The sequence below is a fragment of the Miniopterus schreibersii genome (genome assembly GCF_964146895.1).
Source record: "Miniopterus schreibersii genome assembly, chromosome: 10".
Lineage (NCBI taxonomy): Eukaryota > Metazoa > Chordata > Mammalia > Chiroptera > Miniopteridae > Miniopterus > Miniopterus schreibersii.
Window position 1 is genome coordinate 10,290,812 of NC_138110.1, and position 25,990 is coordinate 10,316,801.

The window sequence follows — 25,990 nt, forward strand, 5'->3', positions numbered from 1 at the left end:
ACGTGACTGTTCTGCCCAGGGTGAGCCCCTCCTGTCCCACAGCTGACCCCAAATCTCCCTCCAGGCAAACCTCAGCCCTGAGCTGTGGGCATGAATACCCAGCTGTCGCTTGGATATTTCCCACCCACCAGGTCGCACACCTCCCAGGCCAGTGCAGAGTGGGGGGGCCCTGGAGCTCAGCAGAGTCATGATTTGGGGGCCCCCTCAGCAACAGGACCCGTGATACTGCTCAGGGGACCATCACCTGGGCTTGGCTGGGTGTGTGAGCAAGATGTCAGGGTTGGAACCAGCTGATGCAGTAATGGATAGGACACAGTGGGAGAGAGGGATGCCAAACATGGTCTGAATGGAAGGGGACAGATGTGATGAGATGAGGGACACAGCGGCTTGGGTGGAGGGAGGATGGTGAACCTCGATTCTGAGTTGGAGGTGTCTTTGGGACATCCAAGCTGGAAACAGATCTGGAGATTCCCGAGGAGAGGCTGGGGCTAGCTAGAGGTATTGGAATCTTCTGGGAAGACTGCAATTAAAGCTCTGGGTGTGAGCCCGGCTGGCACGGTCAGTGCTTGAGCTTTGACCTATCAACCAGGAGTTCAGGGTTCAGTTCCCATCAGGGCACACGCCCCGGTTGTGGGCTCAATCCCAGAAGGGGGCGTGCAGCAGGCAGCCGATCAATGACTCTCTCGTCAATGATGGATCTATGTCTCTCTCCCTCGCTCTTCCTCTCTCTGAAATCAATAAAAAACATCGATTGTTTAAAAGCGGTGGGCTTATTTGAGCTTGTCTGGGGTTGGAGGGGGGTGAGAGAGTGCAGGGTGCACCCCGAGGTGAGCCATGTAGGAACCCTAGACCACAAAGGGATGGGTGTAGCTCGTGTGGAGGCTGAGGGAGGGGAATGTTCAGAAAGGAAGGTCACCCGGGGTGAACGCCTGACAGGCGTCATGGGGCTGAGAGGTTGTGTGAGGCACGCAGAGCAGTTGACAAGCCCCTGCCAAAACGCGAGTCAGGCCAGGGGGGATGTCACCTAGGACAAGAGCAGTTAGTTAAGATGACGTGGCAGGTTCCAGCCCATTCTCAGGATCAGGTGACATATAAAACGTGGGAAGTGGGGACAGGAGGGGTCAAGCCTCTACCACAGGCTCCTGTGCTTGACAGCTGCTGTCCTTGGATTAAGGAGGGAGCCCTGAGGAGCTGGGGGCGGGGAGGAAGCCTGCAGTCCAGACAGGGGGCGTAACAGGCAGCGCACTTCAGGCCTGCAGCTCAGGAGAGGTCAGTGCTGGGGAGGAGGGTGGGGTCAGCCCTGAGGGGGGCATGGAGGGAGATGCCTCAAAGGGGAACTCAGGAGTGAGCACACGAGCTTCCATGAGGGTTTGTGGGAGGAATGACTGACTGAGGGACTGGCAAGTGTGAGCACTGGAGAGCTGTCCCACGGGGAGAGAACCACGAGCCAGAGGCTGAGAGCTCCAAGGAGTGACTGGCCAGGGTCAGATCCTGCAAAAGCCAAGGGCCCAGGACACACAGCCTGCAGGTGCCGCTGCTCAGTTTGGCTCTAAGCATTGCCGGTGGCAGCTCCCACTGAGTGGTCGGCTAGGACAGGCTGCAGAACCTGGGGAACAGGGGACAGGAGGCTCGAGGACACACTTGTACAGAAGAGGTTTCGTGGGAAGGCAGGGCCATGGAGGCAGGAGCTGCACAGAAAACCATTAGAAGACTGGGTCAGGTGGGGACACTTCCATGCCTCCTTCCTGCTCCCTCTCTCACCTTCCAGCCTCTAGTCTGAGGCCTCCAAGATCTAAACTCCAGATCGGGCTCTTCCTAGTCCAGTAGCCTTGGAAAAATCCAAAGGATCGCTGTAGGCTGAGCTCCTTTGTGATCTAACTCCCACATCAAAATGGGATTCAACTTATACAAACTTAACATAAATACAGGTCTGGAAAAAGCTGCTGCATGATGAAGAGGAACCAGGCTTTCCCAGTCTCTGACCTCGTGGCAAAGGGAGCTGTGGATTCCAGGGGGCGAGAGACTGGGGGGCTGATGCAGGGAACCCCGAGAGCCCGGCGCTCTTCAAGGCTGCCAGGGAGGAGCGGTGAAGAAAACTAGGACTCAATTCTACTCCGGCTCATTTTATTGCAACCCCATCCCCGTGTCCAGAATCAATGGCTATTGAATACACATGCAAAGCACTCCTAAAATCGACCACGTGAACATGCCCATTTCTTTACCAGTATATGAACTCAAAAGGGAAAAATCTTTATAAGACCAAAATCAACAGGTTTAGTACGTCCAGGAAGAGCATCTTTAGTAAACAACAGGAAAGAAAATGTGTCAGGAACCAGGCCAAATACACAGAACAGGACGTGAGACTCCCAATGGCCACGATGACTCCCAAGGGAACATCAATATAGGGTGACCCCAAAAAGGTAGACAGACATGAGACTCCTGATGGAACATAAACATAGGGTATTTCCAAAATGGTATACACATGGCAGATTATTGATAGAACACAAATATAGGTGTCCCCAAAATGGTACACACACGGGAGATTCATGATAGAACTTAAATATAGGTGTTCCCAAAACCGTACACACAGGGGAGATTCACGGTGGAACATATGTATTGGGTGTCACCACAAACGTACACACAGGCTAGACTTCCAATGGAACATAAATTTAGGTGTCCCCAAAAAGGTACCAATAGGGGAGATACCCGATAGAAAATAAATATAAGAAGGTGTCAACCGAACGGTACACAAGGGAAGACTCCTGATGGAACATCAATACAGGGGTCCCCAAAGAGGTACACACAGGTGAGACTTCTGGTGGTACATATATATTGGGTGGCCCCAAAAAGGGACACAAGGGGAGATTCCTGATGGAACACAAATACAGGGGGTTCCCAAAAAGGTACACAGAGGTGAGATTCTTGTTGTAACAAATACTGGGCTTCCCCAAAAAGCTACACAGAGGGGAGACTCCTGATGGAACATAAATATAGGGTTTTTCCAAAAAGGTACACACATGGGAGATTCGTGATAGAACATGAATATAGGTGTCCCCAAAAACCTACACACAGGGGAGATTATCGATGGAACGTATGTTTTGGGTGTCACCACACAGGTACACACAGGGTAGACTTCCAATGGAACATAAATTTAGGTGTCCCCAAACAGGTACCAATAGGGGGGGAGATACCCAACAGAACATAAATATAAGAAGGTGTCAACTGAAAGGCACACAAGGGAAGACTCCTGATGGAACATTTATACAGGGGTCCCCAAAAAGGTACACACAGGTGAGAATTCTGATGGAACGTAAATATTGGGTGGCCCCAAAAAGGGACACAAGGGGAGATTCCTGATGGAACATAAATACAGGGTGTTCCCCAAAAGTTACACACATTTTCACAGCTGATAACTCTTATTTTCACTCTCTTCAGGTTTAAGGAATTTGAAGCAATGGGTGAAGTCACACTAAGTTTTGAACAAAGAAAATGTATCCACTGGACTCTTTATGGGGATACGGAAAAGAAAGTTTACGGTACAAAACCAACAACACTTGGGAACTGAGGGCAGCTCCTGAAAGACAAGGCGCACAGATTCCCACAGAACAGGGTGATCCCTGAGGTTTGCGTTTCCTTTGCTGCGCATCAGCTCCGGCCTGGGCGCTCCAGAGACAGAAGCAAAGGAATCGCAAACGTCAGGAACCACTTTGTTTGGCGTTTGTGCGCTTTGTCTTTCCACAGCTGCCCCTGATTCATTGACTGTTGCCGGGTTTGAGCCGTAAGCTTGATATTTTATGTATCCCCATAAGAGAGTTTAGTGGATAATTTTTCATTGTTCAAAGCTGAGTCTGGCTTCACCCATTATTCCAAACTTGTTAAACCTGAAAAGGAGTGAAAACTAAGGGAGTTATCAGCTGTGAAAATTTATGTACATTTTTGGGAGACACCCTGTAGATCACCCTCAAAATACATGCATTTCACCCTCAATACATGCATTGTACAAACCTATGTAATAGATTAAAGGAAATGCGGTTACTATTACAAGGAGTTATTCATAAAGCATGTCAACATCTCACCCACGATGGGGACACTGGGGACCTACACCCACTCCCAAATCAGGCGTGTACCTCATCTCAGACACACTCCCCTCAACACACTATGTACACTTGCTGGGGTCTGCCCAGAGACAGGCTCTGGGGAGGCTGGGTCTGCCTCAGGGGGTGCTGGGTGGGGCCTCGCCTCAGCAGGTCTCAAGCTGGGCTTCACACAGGCCCTGGCTTCAGCAGCTTCCCCTCGGAGGTGCTGACAGCCATCTCCATGGCGGGGCCGCAGAGCTGGTGGGTATCCTGGTCCCTTCTTTTCTGGTAGGGGGTCCTGGCTAAGATCTGATGGTTCGGGCATCATTGCCTTTCCTCAACAGGTAATTCAGCAGGTCATCCTGGTAGGTGGAATATCCTACAGAGAAGAGAGGAAGAAGGGAGAGGCGAGGGTGAGGGCCACGATGGTCCTCAGAGAGCCCTCTCCCGGTCAAGACGTCCCCTGTGCAGGCCACTTGGCCAGGACTGAAGTTTCCTGCTCCTGTTGGGCCTTTCACAGCCTAGCTGGGCCCCATGACACACCCGGCCCGTGGTTGAGATGGTGAGGCCGAGGCCCCACATGGGTCAGGGAGAAAAGCCAGGCGTCCGTCACTCAGGCAGCTCCCTAACTTCACCAGCAGGAAAACAGACCCAGAGGGAGATGCCGTTTCCAAAAACACATCCACTGGATGGGAGGGTCGGGGCTGGGAGCCTGGGCACAGCCAAAGGTTTCCATCTGTCCTCATTCCCACCAAGCTCAGTGGGAGGCAGAGACCGGCTGGGCACATTATCCTCTCTTCCTTCCCAGGCCACCAGCTCAGACCTGGTGACGGCTTCATCTTAGGCCACAAGAAACAGAAATGACGCCAGCAGTTCCTATATGCCAGACTGACCTCACTCGAAACCCTCACTGACACCTACACCTTTCTTTTGATCTGACAAGGGGGATGTAGGAACAACGAGGTGGGCCACCAAGGGTAACTCAAGACTGTGCAGGGGACAGCCACCCCACCATTGTTCCCTTTAAGCCACTGCCCTGGCACAGCAGCTGTGCTGGGCCTGCCTTCCCCTGTCCAGGGAACCACTGTCCTTTCCCACCATGCTGGCAGCAGGCCTAGGCCCCCAGACCGAAGTCTGACCCTGCTCTGGAACCTGCAGCCCTCTGCCAGCACCTCACAGCCTGGAGGAGCCTAGTGGACGTGTCCCCTGAGGCGGATGGACACCATGAGGAGAGGAAGGAGTGCATGCAGAGGAGGCAGGGGTCACCCGCACATGGAGTCAGACCCCAGGCAGCTAGACATTTGAGGGACCGTCAGTCTGCGGGACAGCTCAGCAGCCCGACACACACCTACACCTGCCAACAATGCCTGACCCAGGATTCCGACATCTGGACCCACAACTAGACACACAGTCATCCCCAAAGGCAAAAAAAATCAACCTTCTCAGTGACAAGTGTGGGGAAACACCCTCCCGGCTGCCGTGTACCTGCATGCGAGTGTCCACGACAGCCCTCGGGTCTGAGGGTGAGAGCGGCTACAGGGAGGGGGACACTGCCCTGGCCGAGGGCAGGCTGCCCCTTCCAGGCCTGCAGACCTCCCCTCCTGGCCCATTCCTCTAGCACATACAGTATCCGGTCCCTGTTCCCGGGATCATCAGTGTCCATCCCGCTGCACACTAACAACTGTGGGACAGGGACGTGTTTTCGTGGTCCCTGCTCACAGCTGGTGAGCAGCTGAGCTGCACTGAGAACCGGGGACACACCCGGAGATGCTCTGCTTCCCGCCCCGCCAAGCCGTCTGCTCCGGATTCACCGGGTCCACAGGGCACCCAGGTCCCAAGTGCTGGCGCGGGCCACAAACAGCAGCAGCTGGAAAACACCAGTTGGCAAGGGCATGTGGGGTGAGCCACAAATACTTGGTTTTTCTGAAGGCACAGAAACAGGACCTGCTTTCCACAGTGACGTACAGGTCAGAGCCACCCACGGCCTTGCTCACAGCCTTGCTGAAGACCCTGCGTATGTCCATTAGGTATTTAATGCACCGGGATCTCCCTATAGAAATGGCTTCTTCTAGGCCTGACAGCTACAAGGAAACCCAAACAGAGGCTATGGTGCTTCTCCGTGCTGGCTGTGTGGACATCAGCTCTGGAGATTTGTGTCCCTCTCACCACAGACACGATCTGCGAGGCTTCTCATGCTTAAGTGACTACATTGTTCTGGGAAAAAACTAACACAACACTGCCTGGGTTTGCATTTTCTACTTGATTGGTAACATACCTAAGGAGGCGGAGGTGTGTGCATGGAGCATGCCCCCTCAGGCTCCTACACACTCGTGTGCACATCCAACACTCCTTCTGGCTGGTTCTACCTTCCCAGGAAGGAGACCGGAAATCCCACCCTTTACTACCCACCTACAGCCAGGTCGCCCTCTTACCTTTCCTGGGAGCCTGCTGTGGGCGTACTGGTCTTTCACCACTGGGAGCAGGATGGGGTGGGCTCCCGGGGATCCAGTGGACAGGCACCTACAATCGATACCTCTCCTTTTCTCGATCCCCTTTTATTCGTTTTAAAAAGGTTGAGGATCCATTTGGGTCCAATCCAGCGTTTTTTCCTAGTTTGAAGGAGATTTTTAGGGCACAGTTACACTCACTGCCCCCTCCAGCAGGTTTCGGGTGCCCTACCGTGACCTGGGATTTCCATCACTTGCCTGTGAAGTTGGCCATTAACTTGGGGATCAGAATTCGGCTTCTTTTTGCCATCACCACAATCACTGGATCTGGGGTTCAGGAGGTAAAACAGAATTTGCAGTTAACGTGCACAGACTCGGGGATGGTAGAAGTGTCGGTCTTGGCAGAAGCCCACACTAGCCTTCGGGGAAACAACTTCAAATACCGCCCTCAGCCCTTGGCTGTCTGCCGAGCACAGGAAGCGGTGCTGCGCGAACCTAACCTATGTTTCCTAGAAAGTTCAGATGAAAATGCCATTTTCAGGAAAAGCCAGGGACCTTCTCATTTTCTGCTAGAGTCAGTAATGAGTGAAATAAGCTGGGATACTTTGCCATTCCCGGCACTGCGGAATCTGGGTGAGGGGAAGAGGGCAGGGCAGAGTGGGTCGTTTGAATGAAAAACAGTGAGGCCTGGTCACTGTGGCTCCGTGCTTAGAGTGTCAGCGTGAGCAGCAGGGTTGCAGGTTCGATTCCCAGTCAAGGTTTAATCCCCAGCCCCAGTTAGGGCACATGCAGGAGGCAACCAATCAATGTGTCTCTCTCATATCCATCTCTCCCTCTGTCTCTCTCTCTGTCTCTCACACACACACCCCTGCCTCTTTCCTTCCCTTCTACTTTCTATAAATCTCAATGCGACAAATATCCTCAGGTGAGCATTAAAAAAATAAATAAAATGCATAAAAACAGCGAATTGAAAGGGTAAGTAGTATGTGGTATCCGAGCAGAAATGGAGGCATTCTAACCTAACAGAAGAACCCCATCTGGGTTCTAATCTTGCCTCTGCCCTGAAGTAGCACTGTGCTTACACAAATCACTCCAATTCCTCATGGGTGACTCAATTCCTCTCAACAGAAGGGGCAGAGGGAGCTTCTGAAATGTTGTGGTTCTGTGATTTGAACAGAGAAGCCTTGCAGGATTCATGGGGATGTGACTTCAAGGCTGGGCTGGGGCAGGATAGCCTGAAGGGCTAGCTCCTGGGGCTCAGGCCCGGGACTAGGGGAAGCCCTGCTGAAGGGGACTTAGCCAGCCCACAACTGCAGCTGCTGCTCTCTGGAGAAGGAAAGTGGTTCTGCAAGTGCCTTGGGGTCCAGTGACTCCAGAGGAATTTCGCCTGTGTTTGAAGACCATGGGTGCTGGTCTAGGTGTCTGATCCAAGCTTCCTTCCCAAGACAGAAGCATGGCTTCCTATGTCCTGAAATCTTCAGGCAAAACCTGACCCTCCTGCTTTAATGGCTCTAAAACCAGACTCTCTGTGCCCTTACACAGGCTCATGGCCAGCTGTCATTTGCCATCCCTCATTGGATAACCCTGAGTCCAGAGGGCAGGACTGAAAGAAACTCTAAATTCTGTCCGTACTGGGAGGGACCTGCACACAGATGACCTGCTCAACAGTGGAAGACACAGGCCCACCAACGGGCCCCTGCTCCAGGTGGCTACAGCCTTCCCTCCTCCTGAGAGAACAAGCTCTCTGTTCTCTTTCAGTCACTGAAGCTTAAGGCAACTCACTTCTTTGGAGCAGGATGAGAGCGCTTGAGCGGAGCTTTGGATTTTTCTTCCAGGTTGTCATTTTCACTCTGAAAGTCACTTAAGTCGTCTCTAAAAACGGAGGAGAAAGGAAAAACAAACTCGTTTTTTAAATGTAACATGTAACTTGTCCCTTCAGCCCAGCCCAGAAGGGCCGGTGGTTTTCTGGGATTCAGACATCACGGTGCTCACGAACATCGTGGTCCCTCAGGTGGGAATGTGTGAACACAAGCATTGGATGTGGGTCCGGGAACACTAACACCTCAAGGAGACCTGCTGAAGCACCTAGGACCAGGCTGTACATCATCTCAGGAGAGCAAACTCTGGTCCATCTGAAACTCAAGCCCAGAAACCCCAAGGAATTTCCGGCCAGGCCAATTCAGGACGGGAGGCTCTCGGGGTCAGACACAGGGCTAGGCTGGCTCCTGGGGGGCAAACTAACAAGACCCCCAGTGGTGAGGAGACACCTGCCTTCAGCGTGTTAGATGGGCATCAAGGTTTCAAAGTCACTTGAGCAAAGTCAGACCTCTGACCTCCACCCATTCCAATGTTGGTTTTGATAACACTTGCAGGGAAGCAAACTCTAAGCCTTCCAGGGCCCAGACAGAGAAAATCAGGAGCAAAGCTGGCCTGGAAGGACCAGAGGGAGTGGCCGGGCCTGGGGTTGCTGAGCGCATGGTGTCGTGGGGAACCGCACCGGGCCCTGCACACGGGGGGCTGCTGGCGAGGGGGCGGAACTTCTGATTGTTTTCCCAAAGGACCCAGAAACCCAGGTTGTGAAGCAAAATCTCTTAATTTCTAATTGTTGGAAATCAGTTCACATTTTGAAAACCACAAAAAGGACCACAGAGAAACTCTTGAACCTCGGCCTCTAGAGGGCACCCCGACCTTGAGGAAAGGGCGCCTGGCCTTCCTGTGACAGGGGCCTGCTTCTGTTCTCTCCTGGCCCCTGGGGGTGTGCTGGGTGCTCTCCATACAATGCTGCCCAGGGGGCCCGCTGGCTCCTGTCCTGTCGCTGCCTCTCACAGTGGGTGTGGCCTTGACAGCTTGATCCCTGGTTTCCTTGCTTGGCAATGAGTCCTCTGGATCCAGGCAGCTGCTCAGGCCCCTTGGCCATGAAACTGCCGAGGTCCCACCTAAACCGAGGGCTTTTGCGGGAGTTCACCGTGAAGTGGGGACCCAGGCAAAGTGCTAGCTTGCCAACCAGTAAGGCCCCAACCACCGCCCCTGCTCTATTCCCAGTCCCGTCAGCTCAACATCTTTGATTCTAGACTTTGTGATTCTGCCCCCACAGCCGTGCTGCTTGGCCTTATGCTAGGGTGCTTTCCTGTCTGCATGTGCCCCCTCGTCCTATGCCAGCAGCAGAACCCAACTCCCAGCCCCATGCCTCCATCTATGCCTCCAGGGAGCCCCTCAACATCCGTGTGCTATGCATGTAGCTCCGCTCACATCCCATCTCTCCTACTAGTCCCTGCTGACCAGGGAACTGGTGCTCTGCACCTCGAGGGGCCTCCGCCGAAGTCCGGACCCTGTAGATATTGGCAGAGGGAGGGCAACCACGCACACAACAACCCACTCTCCAAGACAAAAAAGCTCAGCCTTTGACCTGAATTCTTTCCCTGAGGACTTCTCTTTACCACTATCATATTTTTTTCAGTGAAGTTCATTCCAAAGGCAGATCAAGAAGTGTCTGGCAGTGGGCACTGTCTTTGAAAAGCAAACAAAGGCCAACCACCCTGCTTGCAGAAATCTAGAACCACCCCAGGGAAAATGAGAGGACATGCTGGTAAGGTGGCCTGTCCCCTCGCCCTGGGGACACCAATGTTCCCCAGGGCTTCTCTCCCCGGAATGTTGGGCTCTAGGCTGCAGCTGGAAGCCAGGACCCTTTGTGGACAGGCGTCAGCCATCCCACACCCCTTACAGGGAATCCTCCTGCTCCTTGACGTTCCAGCACTGATCTTGGTAACACAAGTTCTGCTCTAGAAGCATCAGCTGGTCATGGTCCAAATTCTGGATCCGCTCCAACATCTCAACCCGGCCCGCAAGGTGGTAATTGGCTTCCTCCATGTTGCCCTTGAGTCGAGACAGCACCTAAAACACAGATGGACAAGGTCTCAACCACCCCAAGCCCTGCGATTCCACTGCTTCGAATCTAATTCCAAAGGAAGAAAAAGGCGACGGGCACACAGATGGCCACTGCGTTATTATCTAGACCAGTCGGAGTGACCAATGCTGCCAATGTCATGGGGACGGCCAAGCCTTCTGTCACTGCTCCGTCCGATCAGGCAGCCACTGGCCACATGTGCCCACTGGGCACTGATAACTAGCCAGTCTGAGCTGAGTCGTGCCATAGGTACAAAATAGACAACAGATTCCGAGGAATTAATAACCATTTTTAAAAATATGATATATCTCATTAATTAGCCTGCTTCCTGGTGTGGCTCTGTGGCTGAGCATCGACCCATGAACCAGGACGTCACTAGCTCCATTCCTGCTAAGGACATGTGCCCAAGATGCGGGCTGGATCCCCAGTAGGGAGCCTGCAGGAGGCAGCCGGCCCAAGTTTCTCCATCATCAGGGATGTCTCTGTCTCTCCCTCTCCCTTTATTCTCCCTGTCAAAAGAATCAATAAAAATATTTTTTTTCAAATAACTCATAAAATCTATCATTAAAATTAATCCCACCTCTTTCCTTTTACTGTTTTAACGTGGCTACTAGAAAATTTTGTATTACGCGGGGCGGCCTGCATTATATTCCTATTGGACACCTCTGCTTTACATGAGGGTTGGCACTTTTTCTGTCAAGGGCGAGATGGTGACTGTTTTAGGCTTTCCAGCAGGATGGTGGTCTCTGTGGCAACTATTCAACTCTGTTATTACAGCAGGCAAGTAGCCAGAGATAAAATGGACATGCATGGGTGTGGCTGTGTTAAAAAAGAGACAAAAAAACAAGTTTACTTGTGGACACAGACATCTAAGGTTCCTATTTCACTTGCCACCAAATATTCTTCTTCTCGTGATTTCCCCAACCTTTCAAAACTGTAAAAGGTATTATTGGTTCACAGACGTACAAAAAGAGGCAGTGAGTGGGGGTTGGATCTGAACTTGGGGCTGAGGTGGACCAAGTCCTGCTCTAGGATATCATCGCGGTTGGTGCAGCAGGACAGTCAAAAGCTCCGGCTTCAATCAAACTGGGTCCCAAGGCACCACTTAAGAAGGACAAGGACAGGAGCCCCGCTCACGAGGTCATCGTGAGAACTGAGTGAGAGGACCCCGGGGAGCACAGGGCAGAGTGCACAGCAGCAGGAGGGACATGAACAGGACTCGGCTGTTTCCACGCACCGCCCGACCCTGCAAAAGCCGAGGTCAGACGAAAGGTGCTTCCTGACACATCCCTGACGGTCAGGGTGTTCGTCCCCTTCAAATGCCTCTGGCTTCCCCTCGGCCTCTGGGTGACATTCACATACAGTCTCTGAGCAAGGACGCCAACGAGGACCCATCTGGACCCGGCCCAGCCCAAGGCTCTCAGCCCAGGGAGCACCGCCCGCTGTCCTGGGCCCCCCAGGCCTCACCTCGCACTGTTTGCGCAGCTGGGCCAGAGAGGCGCTGGCTGCCTGGTGCTCCTCCTGCAGCTGGCAGAACCGGGCCTGCCAGTGGTCCGCCTCCACCTGCATCTTGACAAGGGCGCTTCCCAGCTCCGTGCTGCGGGCTTGCAGCTCCTCCTGGTGCCCCTTCACCTGCCGGTGCAGGATGCTCACTCTAGGGGTGGACAGACACAGGGCCAAGGGCTCAGGAACACTCCCAGGCTCTGTCCCGGCTCTGCAACCTTAGCAAAATCACCGCCTCTCGGGGCATCAGCTTTCCCATGTGTACGTGAAGGCTGAACAAAATCAGTAGTTCTCAAACTGTGCCTGTTGGGTTCTATGAGGCTCCCCATGGCCCCCCACTGTGCGCTGGGGGGACAGGACAGGCAGCCTTGGACAAGACTTCAGCAGAGCATCACTGTTAACATCCTTTATACTTATGGCTTTGCTTCCCTGCTTCCTTGGAAAAAAGGCTTCTTCTATTAAAATACTTTCAGAAATCATTGAATCAGAACATTTGCTCTAAAATTCTATGCCTCTGCCCAGCTCTCCTCCTCAATTCCAAGCCCCTTTCTAATTTCAACTCTGGAAGGAAATATAATATGAGATTCTGGGGTTCTTGTCAATCCACTGAAATGATCGTCATCACCAGAATTACCTGATTGGGTTTCCTAAGAAATATTTATCCCAGAAAGCTCCAATTGACAGAGGCTCATGGACTCAATGAGAACACAAATAGGTCTAGCTTGGCCCACACAGTTCTGTTTCTAAAATTAATGAGTATGTCATCATTTTAAAATGTTTAGGTTTCACATCAACATTCAGATGTCTCGCTTCTGAGAAGAAAGTACTCTCAACAAAAGATAACCAGGCGCCCCTGGATCCACCTCCCAGGTCATACCTTCAGATGCCGTGTGTTCTTTACCAGGGCCTGGTCTTTTACTGACACTCCTTCCCCACGTCCAGGGCCTGCCGGGCCACCACAGGCACCTGACTTTGCAGCCCCCCAGGACCTGCTAAAACAAGGCTGTGGGGAGGAAGGCTTCCTATGGTCACGCCTCTAGGTTGAGACAAGCCCTGGCCTCAAATCCTGACTATGCCACTCAGTAGGAGCACTGAGCTTCAACAAGGGTCTAAATCTCTCTGAGCCTGTTTCCTCATGTGTTAAAGAAGTCAGTGAATTCCCATGGTCCGCAGTATGTTCTATGGTCACAGGGAAGACGGAATCGGTGTACACTGAACCTGATGCCAACGTTCCTGTGAGTCTCAGGCCACACTTTTGGCAACTGATCAAGACATAAAGATGCCTGTGTAACATCCTCACAGCAACAGCCCCGTGAGTCCTGCCAGAAGGCGCCTTATCTACCACTTGTGTACCCCCGTGAGGCCCAGCGCAGCCCTGCACATGGGAACACTAGGGAGCACACAGCACGGCACGTGGGGGCCATTTCAAACAGAGAAATCACCACCAAAGAGCACAAAACTAGAAAACCATGGCACCAACTGGGCCACAGGAAGGGCGCTCGTTTACAGCATGAGAGCTGGAACAAGGCAGGAGTCAAACGCCTCACTGACCGCAGATGCGAAAGTGCACATCAGATGACGTCAGTATCCTGCACTCAGGGTCAGTCCACAAAAGGCCACACGTGCACATATGGGGGTTCCAAGTACATTTCAGCCAGTAGATGATTCACAAACAGGGAATGTGTGAATGAAAATTGACCTTACCTCCATCACTGGTGTTAGGGGATGAAGGTGCCCGGACCCCATGCCATCTTCACGATCGACAGTGTGGGAGGTGAGGCTATCCAAACCCAGACAGTGCACCATCCCAGGTGTCCCTAGTCCTTCCATCCCAGCTACCAGCTGCGGTCCTTTCACCCTATTCCCATCCTGCAGTTAACATGACAAGGCTTGTAAGAATGCATCATTGCCAGGGGACTCTCTTGAGTTTCACTCAGTGGGTGCTGAGTAGGTTGGTCTGAATGACATCCTGGCAGATGCCGCAGCATTGGGGTGGTGGCGGTTACCTGTCCAGCTCTTCCCTCAGCTTCTGGTTCTCATTGGTGAGGATGGCGTTGGACCTCTGCTGTTCTTGGAGAGCCTCCCGCTGGGTGTTCAGGAGCTTTTCGAGCTGCTCCACTGCCTCCCTGTGCGCCATCTTGTCTTCCTGCCTGTGGGAGGGAAGACACCTGCTAGGAAGGGACACCCCTGAACACCGCAAAGCCTCCTCTGGGGGGCTGCTCTATGGAGAGCTGAAAGGGAGGGCGATGGGCAGGGAGTGGGCTGGACAGCTGAGAAATCGGAGAATGGCAGTTGGCACAGACATTGGGCTAGCTCTGGGGGATCTCCTCCAGCCACAGAGCCGAGTCCACCTTCCCCCATCCGATGTGTCTCCATAGTCCCTTCAATTCCCTGTCATTCCAGCCCTTCAAAATGACACCACAGCATACACAGCTGAAGTCCACTCTACCAAACACTCTACTTCTGATTACAGCAGTCCCTTTAATATTTCTTGGAACAACATTTGGTGGTGAGAAACTTTTAGCCGTTTTTTTGTCTGGAAAGCCCCTTATTTCACCATCTATTTTGATTGATAGCCTTGCTGGGTAAAGTCGTCTTGGTTGCAGATCCTTGCTTTTCACTTCCTTGAATACTTCATGCCATTCCCTTCTGGCCTGTAGAGTGTCTGATGAGAAATCAACAGACAGCCTTATGGGAGCCCCTTTGTAGGTAGGTAACACAACGCTCTTCTCTTGCTGCCTTTAACATTCTCTCTGTCTTGAATTTTTGGCATTTTCATTAAGTGTCTAGGCCTGGGCCTCTTTGCAATTTTTGTGCTTGGCACTCTGTGTGCCTCCCAAATTTGTGTGACTTTCCTTCACCAGGTTCGGCAAGTTTTCCGCCACTATTTCTTCAAACAGGTTCTCTATCCCTGGCTCACTCTCTTCACCTTCTGGGACTCCAAGGATGTGAATGCAGTTATGCTTCATGTTGTGCCACAGCTCCGTTACACAATTCCCTTGTTTGTTCTTTCTGGATCTCTGATTCAGTATTTTTTCGACCCTGTCTTCTAATTGGCTGATCTCATCCTCAGCTTACAACACTCTGCTGTTTATCCCGTCCAGTGTATTCTTTTTTTATTTAAATCCTCATGCAAGGATATGATTTCCACTGCTTTTCAGAGGAAGTACGAGAGAGAGAGGGAGACAGAAAGACTGACAGACATCAATATGAGACACACTGATTGGTTGCCTCCCACTCATGCTCAGAATGGGGCCGGGGATCCAGGCCAACACTGAGGTATGTGACCTTGGCCAGAATCAAACCTGAGGCCCTTCAGTCCTCATGCCAACTCTCTGACCACTGAGTCAAACCGGCTAGGCCCCAATGTAGTCTGTATTTCTGCTAGGTCAGTCTTAATAGCCTGCATAGTTTCCATATCTTTTCTCCTGCTGTTAGGGCAATCCTTACAACCATTATTCTGAACTCTGGATCTGATAAGATTGTGTATCTCCATTTCCTTTAGTTCTTCTTGTGGGGGCTTGTTCGTCTCCCCATTTTGGTCGCCTCTTAGGTTTTCTGTGTATGTATTAGGTAGATGTGCTAGGAGTCCCATTCTTTTTGAAGGGTCTCTGGTGCAGGCCAATGTCAAACTCTCTTTGTGAATGGCCTTGGGTACTCTCTGTTTGGAGCTACACGTGATCCACAACCTGTGGCGGCTGGCTCTCTCTGCTGGGGCTGGGTGCCCCTGGGAAAAACCAACATGCACACCAGGGTTTGATGTTCCAAACCCTGGGTCCAGAAGCAGATCAGGCAGACCAGAGTCAACCACAGTCCACCTCTAACTGCAGGGTGATTGTTATTCTTAGTCTCTTAGTCAGGTTCAGGCTGTAGACCACAGGGTGGGGTGAGAGGATTGCCAAAGGGTGGGGCAATTGTCCCCCCCCCCAGGCAAAAGCTGCCTGGGAAGTACAGGTCTACCTGAGAAAGACAGCCTCTGCATCTGGGGGAATGACTCAGCACAGGAATTCAGATGGCCACCCTTCAGCTCTAGCCCCAGAGATAGGATTTTCCTCACACAGCTCTAGTCTACTCTGCCCTCCCTCCACCAGAGCTCAAAATGAGTAGCTGACACAAAACTTTGTGCACTGGCCTTTGAAGAGGCTGCCAGCATTTCCAGCCATCACTCCCTGGCACACAGAAATCTTGGTGCTTTTCACAGCTACATCGTATATGGTCACCTTTCTTACATGTGCTGCTCTGGGCTGAGGAGCCCAGCTTCATGTTTCGAATCCAGACTTCACACTGGGAACACCCCACAGCTGAGATAGCCCTCCAGACCTCCAGCTATTGCCTCTGGGTGCGCAAGAAGCCATTTGTAGCCTCTATACTTTCTACCAGTCTCTAGGCGCTCTCTGCTTTAGGTCCTTGGTTATAAGGGTGCTCTCTAGCTAGTCTTCCGTTGATTATTCAGGATAATCTTTTCCATATTATACTTGGAATTCCAGTTATGTCCTGGGAGAGTGTCAGTGTAGCTTCCACTTAATCCATCGCCATCTTGGAATCCCCCACTTTTAATGACTCTTCTCAGACTACACCCACCAGACACTGATTTTTCCTCTGAGTGTGTGGGACAGGTCAGGGGACTCCAGGAGGCACTGTGCCACTCCAGAGTCAGGTAGGCAGTGAGGCCACCTGGCGGGGAGGGGAAGGAGGGCAGCACCCGAGATGATGGGCAAAGTGACATCACCAGCTTCAGGAAAGGGGAACAGGCTCACCAGATGGGGTGAGACACATCCTCCCTCCGGCCAAGAAAACCACCCCAGTGTGTCACCACTTGAGCCTCACACTAGGCCTGAGGGTAAACAGCAGGCTGCCTCTCTAAGCCTATAGTGTCTGCACTGATAGGAGCCCTAAAGCACCAGAAGAAACCCTCCTGTGTGGACCAGGCTGGGAGTGGACTAGTCCAGGAACAAACAGGGATCAAGCTCAGAGCAGAGCCCAGGGACTCCAGGGTGCAAATCAGAGCTCTCCCGTCTGATGTACCTCAGGGCAATGAACCACATGTGCTAGAAATGGCTTGGTAACACGTGGGAGAAGAACAGAAAGAAGGGCCACAGGAGGACTCACAGCTCTTGGTTCATGAGGCACAGTCTGGCCTTGGTGTTCTCTAGCTCCTCGACCAAGTGCTGCTTCTCCTCCATGGAGAGGCTGCTGGTCAGGCAGAATGTTGAGTCCGCGCTAGAGACCTGGAAAGGACTAGGCGGCTGTTGCACTTGGAGGTGCTCCTGCTCCTGAGACAGGTGGGCAGAGAGGGGGGTCTCATCAGCAGGCTCCTGTGCCCAGCACAGTGCCCACACTAGTGCTTGGTGAAAAAGAACCAACAGATGGAAAAATGTAAAAGAGAGGATGTCAGCTAAGACTGTAAAACCAGCAGGGAGCCAGGAGAATGGTGCTATGTTAGTGAAAACCAAGGATATAGTTAGTGAGACAAAAAGGGGACTGTGAATGGAGCAGTGTCCCCAAGCTGAACTTCTACCCTGACACAGGTGTCTTGGAGGTGACTGTGCAGTGCAGGGAAAATCCCATGTCCTGACACCCAGGGAACATCCGAGAGGAGGAAGGGGTGGTCTGCAGGATTCAGAGGGAGAATCAGGATGAAGACAGCCACCCAGCACTCGGGCCCGGGGCCCAGGCCCCTCCTCAACCTGTCCCAACAGGCCACTTGGCCATCAGCAAACACACCTCCTGGCATTGGTCTCGCTCACGTAGCAGCCTCTTCAGGAGAAGCAGCATGTTCCTGGAGAAGGCCGCTACCTCCTCTGGGATCATGTCTGGAAGTCTGAAATTCTGCAAGTCCAGCACATTCTCCGGACTGTGGGTCACCTGAGGGCACACACGGGTAGGGTGCTGCAGAGGCCGCACAGGGAGCAGCTCCAGGGAAACCTGAGAGCACCCACCCACCATGGCCATGCCACGGGGCCTAGGCGCACTCTCCCACAGCGGACCCATGTCACTGACATTAACAGCTCTCATCCACAAATTTCCTATGGCCGGCACGGGGCTCCTGAACAAGTGCTTTCCCAGGCTCTACCCTCACAAACCACTTCTCCCTTCATCACCAGCTCAAAGAGGACACTGATGTTAACACCAGAAAGCTCCTTACAATGCAGTAGTTCCCTCCACAGTCCTCAGATGTTCTCAGTGGAGCACCATCCATTTACCACACAAAGAAGGTCAATCTTGGGTGTGGGAGAGTACAAGAGGAATACTATCTTAGTACGTAAAATCTAAGGCAAACATGGCCCCATAGTAAAAGACTTAGGTCAGAATGTTGGTACACAACAATCTTATGTTATTTTTCGGGGAAATATTTCATGATCTAAAATAATTTTCAGGTAAGCCTGTATCTCAGTCCCACTGGCTACTCGCACCACCTGGTTTTCCCCTTCCCCCGGCTGGGAGCGGAGGCCCACGGCCACGGCCTTTCCGGGCCGCCTCGCCACTGATTGCCAGCCTCTGCTTCTCCACCTGACCCCCCAGAGCAGCCAGAGGCAGAAGGTCTCGTACATGTCCTTGTCATCTCAGTTTGGGAAGATGACTATTGGAGGACTCATGCCACAAAAGGGGAAGACACTCAGGGAAACGCACCCAAAAGTTCTTAAATATTAGAGAGGAGTAAATGGAGGTAGAGAATAACTTAAACAACAAAACCCACATGAAAACGGGGCCTTCCAGTTTCTCAAATGGCACCCACTTCCTTACTTCTCCCCACCTCACAAAGGAAAAGTCGGGAGTCAGAGGACCTCAGGGAATTAGGAGAAATCTCAGCCAATGATACGGGGCACCCCAAAGGCCAGGATCTGGGACTCAGGGGCTGGGTTCTAGGCCTGCTCCACACCAGGGTCTGGGAAATGCCCTTCGTGTCTGAAAAAGGGCTCTCGGGACACAACCCCATCTGCACATCACTCAATCGAGCAGCTCAAATTAAAGGCTCATGTCGCTCCTCCCGGATTCTCACTCAGTGGGTCTCTTGTGGATCCCGGGCACCTGACTGCCTGAGAAGCACGCAACTAATTCTCAAGTCCCCGCAGCCAGCACTGAATCTGACCATCGCTCAGGATTCTTTTGGCTGCATTCCACCCTCTCTCATTTTAAATATCCTCCTGGTTGAGCAGGACAGACAACGAGTGGCAAGGACCTAGTCCCCAGCTACATACATTTTCAAAACATGGGGACACATAAGGAAAATCAAAAGGCAGAATGATTCTCAGGCCAAGAGGTGGCCACACACTTACAGGAATGGCTGAGTGTGTTTCTGACAATGCTGAGTTTCCCCTCGACTGCAACAAGCCGCAGCCAGCTCCTGCTCCGGGGCTGACTCCGAACCCAGCCCCGTGGTGCCTGGAGGCCGGGGAACCATCACACAGCCTGTCCCGCATCGGCGTGGGGAGCTCTGTTCACCTGACCCTGCCAGTCACACACCTGCTCCTATGTGCTCTTGCTCCCGTCCTTTTCATGCCTTTATCTAATCTGTCCCATCAGACTAAAGGCCGAACCACATCTCCTAAGGCACTTAAAACATACAAGGCTTCTTCTGGACGGAGGGTGGGGAAGGCTGTCAGGGAAATAAATTTTCAGGTCGGGGCTTGCCCTCACAGGCCCGGTTTCTAGGGAAACCACTTCCCTGATGTTACCACCTCTGCCAAGGTCAATGTCAGAGGGGCTGTCCTCAGTACAGAGCCCTCCGGACCCAACCCCAGGGGCTGAGTCTGCAGTGACAGCCCTTCAGGGACCTGGTGCTTTCTCACTTCCTAAGTGGTGCCAGATTGTTTCTCTGCCATGTCACCAACAGAAACAGAGAATCTTTCTCGAACATCAACCATCTGAAGCAGGGTGACATGTGCCAGAATACAGTCTGTAAATCAAACTCTGAGCCCAAACCACTTCAGAGTCATCTAAGAGCACTTAAAAGTAGTCTGAGTCCACATTAGGCAAGAAGACTAGGCAATGGCAGACTTGATGAAGGTGTTGTGAAGAAATTGTTTTCATTTTTACCCCCATTTCATTTTAGCTTGCTAATGACTACCTGTGGGGTCAAGCAAGTGAGGATACACCCCAATCCCCCTCCCAGGCAGTGGAAAGGTGTCGGCCTGGCCAGCTGCCACGAGGAGCAGGGCACCACATACCCAAGGGTTTCCCATGTCCTTGAAGGCTAACAAGCCTCACCAGGCTCTGTTTGTCCTGGGTCTGCAAGCAGGCCGTTCCCAGCATGGGTTCCGCCCGTCCCCTCTCTTCTGCTAGGTAAGGCCCTAGCCTATCCTGTCCGAGTACAAGTAATAAAGGCGACATCTCTCCCCGCTGCTCCACCGACTGCTGTTTTCAGACTAGCAAAGAACAGAGTGGCAATCTGGGGTTGGAGCCCCTACAAGACACTACCTTTATAAACAGGGTCCATATTGCTGTGGTGTCTGAACCCTAAAATTAGTAAAGTCACCAACAGGTGACATAGGCTTTAAACTTTTCCCTGGTGGAGACAGCCTGCCTCCTGGTTGCAATAGGAGTGGGGGTCCCCGGCTGAGCCCCACAAAGCCAGCCACACACCTACCTCCATAATATGGGCCACGAGCCCGGCCTGGGTGGCCAAGTCCAGCTCTTGGATCCGGTTTATATACTCCACTCTCCTCTCGCACTGCAGAGGGGAACACGTGTTAATGGAAGCATTTGCCACTGAGGCAACCTGGGCCCTTCCCACCCACAGGAATAGTTTCCAAACCAACTGCCCACCCAGCCCCTGGCTTCCTCCTTTGTAACCAACAATTTGTCCCTTGTCCTACCTACAGTCCCTTACCCTGGGGGTTTCTCTAGAACTTGCTCTGACCACCTACATCAGAATCACCTGAGGAGCCATCAGGCAGAAGACACTGGAGGTGAAACACAGAAATCTGCACCTGAAACAAGCTCTCCAGGCACATCTTAAACAAGTAAAGATCAACAACACCGAGTGTGCCTGAGCAACACGGTGTTGCTCAGTGCCTGACTGTTGTCCCAGGCACCGCAAGGTCTTGGGTTCAAATGCTGCTCAGGGCACACACCTGGGTTTCAGGCTCCATTCCCAGTAGGAGGCATGCAGGAGGCTGCTGATCTGTGTTGCTCTCCCATCCATGTTTTACTCTCTGTCTCCCTCTCCCTTCCTCTCTTTGAAATCAAGGAAAAAACACAAAAAATGAAATAAAATAAAATGAAGAACACCTGCTTCAAGCCAGGGTGTGGCAAACTATATCTTCACACGGCTGCATGGTAAGAATATCTTAGAGTCTACGGGCCATTTGGTCTCACCTGTGCCACTTTGGTGTGGGAGCAGCCAGGGGTAACACACAGAGAAACAACTGAGGCTCTGTTCCTGTGAAAGCCTATTTTCTTTTTAATATTTTAAAAAATATACCTTATTGATATTGAGAGTGGAAGAGAGAGAAAAAAATATATCAATGGAGAGAGTCATTCATGCCTGCCTCCTGAATGCCCCCCACTGGCAATTGAGCCTGCAACCTGGGCATGTGCCCTGACTGGGAATAAACCGCCATCTCCTGGATTATAGGTCAATGAAAAGCTCATTTCAAACACAGGGGGTGGGTCACACTCAGCCCCCAGGCTGTGTGTGGTTTCTGACCTTTGCTCTAGGTGTCCCCAAACCAGGGACCATCTGCTCATGGCACCTTAGGCTGAGGAAACCCCACCTGCTTCTTGCCAAAGGTGCCCTGGGACAAGCAGTGGCTACCACCTAATGAGTGGTCCCTTTTCTCAGGAAGCCAGGGATGTGTCACGTTGCGCTTCAGGCAGCTTCCCTCCTGCCTCACTAAGGTGGAGTCTAATCCCCACAAACCCCAACACGAGATGGCTGAGGGCAGGCCTCCTCCCCTCTTGCCCAAGCCCTACCTGCACAGCGCAGCCCAGCATCAGCACCAGCAGTTTCCTGACTTCCTCGATACTTCGGCCTACATTGAAAAAGCAACATATTTAATTAGGCTCATCTGATTATAAAATCTCACTGGTGAGACACTGGTTGGTTGTAGGGGGGAAAATCAGATGAGAAAAAAAAATCCTTTCTCTACTCAGTGCTTCCTACCTGGGTGCACACAGCCCATCTGTTTTCTACTTGTGCGTTTGTGTATTATTTAAGGCAAGCGAGAATTCTGTGCACAGCTTTCACTCACCAGATAGCGGATCTTTGCCGATCATCGTGACGTTCGGCAAACGCATGACTACGAGCTGCTCGAGAACATCCTACAGAAACAAAGAGGAAAAGTTACCACTGAGAACAGGAAACAAAAATAAAGAGGCATTAAGAAAATGACAGGATGAGCGTGCGGCCACTACACGGTCACTATGAGCAAGCCACGTGCGAGGAAGGAAAACTTAGGATAGAAACCACGTGAAAAGTCCAAGCTTACTGCACTTCTGCCTGGATCAGAACCAAATACGCATCATGTCTGCTTATGGACAGAGACCTGGGGTCAAAGAAGATGTGTTAATGCCAGGACCGCAGGGTCAGCTGTGAGTGTCTTTGTAAAAGATGTCTTTATTTTTATGCTACGGTCTGCTTGTGCAATTGAAAATACAGAATGAAAATGAAAGAGGTGCTGCTGGGTGTCTATAACCGATCATGCAGGACGCTGGCGCTCAGCAGGTCTCCGGGACACGATGTGAATCAGGCGGCTTCTCTCCTGTACAGCAGCCCTTCCCTGGGAGAGGGATAAGTCACAGCTAATCTGCACCCATCGGAGAGCTGGTGTGGGAGACCAGCTGCCTTCTGGCCCTCAGACCAAGGGCCTTTGACAGCGGGCCCAGCCACCAGCCATCAGCCAAGCCCCTTGCCGGGGCGTCTCTGACAAGCCCTCCTGGCAGTGTGGCAGCTCACACCCGCACCCACCGCTGATTTCCCAGAGGGCCTCAGGCCAGGTCGTCTTCCCTGAGCAGATGGGACTTGGATCTTACAAATCAGAAGATACAAATTAAATTTTTACAGAAGACAAGGAAGGGGGTAGGTTCCATAAGCATTCCTGGCCTCACGAAATTGGTTGTTATAGAAATCTTCACTGACAAAGCAACCTTAAACCTTTTAAAAACAGGTTTCCAAATTTTCTCAGGAGTCTCTCTATTGCATAGCTCGCTGAAACTCTACATTCAGTATCCTGCCAGCAAGCACTGATAAAGGAAAAGGGGATGATTACACAGCAGGGCCAATGGAACACTCTACAGTTTACTCCTGTCAACAAGATAGAGGCTCGTCGATGACCGCCCTGGCCCAACATAACCCTCGTGTGCTCCCATATCTCCTTCCACCCCTTGAATTGCTGCTGTACAAAGACTCGCTGAGCTGTGGCCAAGAACGTCCTCCAGGTTCCCCAGGAATTCCAGCCACTCCCAGTATGACTGGTGCTAGAGGCCACATTGGCGACCCAAGGCTCATGTCTGGGGCTCTCACAGCACCAGACACCCGTGCTTTGCACACCACACAGCTCAAACAACATTTGCTAGAAAAGTAAAGACATTGAACTTCTGAACCTTCTCAAAACGTAAAAAGAAAAAGATGAAAATGGCAAAAACACACCAAGTGTCAGCAAGGAGATGCCTAAATGTGAATACCATTTCCTCCAGGATTCCCGTGGGGAAAGGTTTGAGTGAAGGCATTGCTAGGGGCAAAGAGCAACTGTTTGAGTGAAGTCGGTGTCAGGGGCACAGAACACCTGGGACACCAAGAGCTGCCCTCACCTGGTAGAAGGTCTTGATATTTGTGACCAGGATGCTTAAGTTCTCAGTCCGGAGGTTAATATCATTGTTCACCTGCTGGTTGATGGGTTGATATCCAGGCCTGGGATCGCTAGGGAAAGAAACATGGCAATGGAAATGGCGTCTCCCCACATTGGCCACACCTCCCTTCCAGTGGCATGTAGTCCTCTCCAAGTCTAGGCTAGTGTGAGGCTGTAAGGAGTGTGGCTCAGAAACACAGGCGTCCTTACCGAGGGGGAAACCTTAGTCACTCACAGATGCTCCCGACCAACCCCTGACACATTTTGTAAGCAGACACTGTCCCTTATAGTTCCTTGATCCCCCAAAAATGTGTTATTTGTGTTTTTTTTTTTAATTCATTGCTTAAACCACATGAAATAGCTGATTTCGAAGTTAATTGCACCATCTACAGTTCTAAATGTCCTTCATCAATCAAGCTGCTAACACACTGTCCTGCAGTTCTTCCCACCCCAATGAAGGGCGGCAAAGGCCCTTATACTGAGAGATCACTGGCCCAGGGACAAGGAACCTCCCAGAGCAACTGCAGGTCTCCTTTCACAACCTGAAAACAAACTTGAAGACAACTTACATTTCTACCATGATCTGGTTAAGAAAGATGCCATCGACCAGACTCATGTAAACCCTCAGGTTGTCATCGTTGCTGCCTTCAAAGGGTCCCAAGGTTTTGACCTGCAAGGAGCAGGATGCAGAAAGGCAGGAAAAGTCACCCCACACACATTCTGAAGCTCGTCAGGACAACCACGGATTGTGGGCTGAAGGGTCACCCAACGCACACCCATGCTTCAGTAGGCTCCAAGCCCACCTTTCTTCAGGGCCCCTCTCCCTGCCCTACTCCAGGCAACAGTTTCGAGACAGCGGGAGGGAAACTTTCTCCCCACTTTTTCCCAGTGTCCCAGAACGGGAAAGAAATGAAAAATAAAAGGAACTTTTCAACAAATTACTCACATCTGATCTATTAGAATTCACTGTGCCCACCGCAGATTGTATACATTCCCACTCAGACGTCCCCCAAGGCCCACCCGTCACCACCATTCACCACCTGGACTCAGTTCAAAAACTACACAAGGATATTTTCTGGGGAGTCCTTTACGTGAATGGCCAAGCGACAGGGGTTGGGGTGACCACTCATAGCTTGTCTCCTCCTGGAATGGCAGCCCAGCACCCTGATGGGAACAGGCGCACCCACTCCCAGCCCAGGGCCGGGACGCTGCAGGGGGCACACGCTCCTGAGTTGGAACCGCCTCCCGACCCCAGGCCCTGGTCTGGACCCCACACCTGCTAAGACCCCGACGTGCTGGGACTTCCCCGGGGTCCCAAGGGGCAATAGTCGGGTCTGTAGGGACCACAGGCAGGGGAGAGAAGGGCCGGAGCACCAATGTAGTAGGGAGCCTGGCTACTCACCCACGCGATGAGGGGGCCGTGAAGAAAGAGCTCCAGGAGCTCCCTGCTCGCATCATCCATCCTCAGGCTTCGCCCACTGTGTTGGGCCCAAGGTGTCTGTACCAGAGTCTCTGCGTCCGACGTCTCTGCACCAACTGGCTCTGCACCTACTGGCTCTGAGCCCAACTGCTCTGTGCCCCACCTTCCACTGTTTCTATGGCCACTGTCCCCATGCCCGCATCCCATAAGCCTCTGCGCCCACATTCCAACTGGCCCTGGCACTCAGTGCTGCCCGGCCGGGGACATGGGGGCTCACACCCCATGCTAAGCACTGTGGGGTACATAAAAAATAGGGCTCTCTCCCCATGCAACTTAAGATCTATCTGGGCACATAAAATACAAAGAAACAGAAAGGTTATATATCTACATTATAGGATTATAAATGGAAAATAGCCACTTAAACCTAACCTTGTCTATCTCCATTTTTTAAAATTATTTCTTCTATCAGCCGAATTACAGAAAAGCGATCAGTTCCTTTAAGCAAGAGTGTATTCATTTTATTTTGCTAAGTCTTGCCTAGTATCTCAGCTTGGGCATACTGCTCCCCATCGACTGTGAATGGGGATGCTCCAGTTAGTAGTTCATACATCAGGACACCTAAACTCCACCAGTCAACTGCCTGGAAAACAATTTTATAGAATATTAATTAACATGCAATTAATAGGAAGAAAAACGAACAAAATAAAGCTGCATATTTAGAAGATATTTTAACAAAAAGATTTTGTACATAGCTTTCTCTACAAGGAGTATTCAATTAGCATAAGCAAGAGAAACAATTGGAGAACAAATATGCAGGTATCCTCAGAAAAGAATTTAAACATTTAGTCTGT

General features: G+C 51.8%; 1 protein-coding gene across 1 annotated transcript; it reads right to left on the minus strand.

Moving 5' to 3' along the window:
* Positions 1-4,357: 4,357 nt before the first annotated feature.
* Positions 4,358-25,191, minus strand: LOC308562828 (protein Daple-like). Its single transcript, XM_081149260.1, has 13 exons — positions 25,122-25,191; positions 24,289-24,389; positions 23,682-23,790; positions 22,124-22,193; positions 21,846-21,904; positions 20,518-20,601; positions 17,655-17,795; positions 17,040-17,203; positions 13,937-14,080; positions 11,895-12,081; positions 10,245-10,414; positions 8,306-8,395; positions 4,358-4,455 (listed from the first exon to the last, which is right to left on the minus strand). The coding sequence occupies exons 1-13, from the start codon at positions 25,179-25,181 to the stop codon at positions 4,434-4,436; spliced, it is 1,401 nt and encodes a 466-aa protein (XP_081005386.1). The 5' UTR covers positions 25,182-25,191; the 3' UTR covers positions 4,358-4,433.
* Between the last annotated feature and the right edge of the window lie 799 nt (positions 25,192-25,990).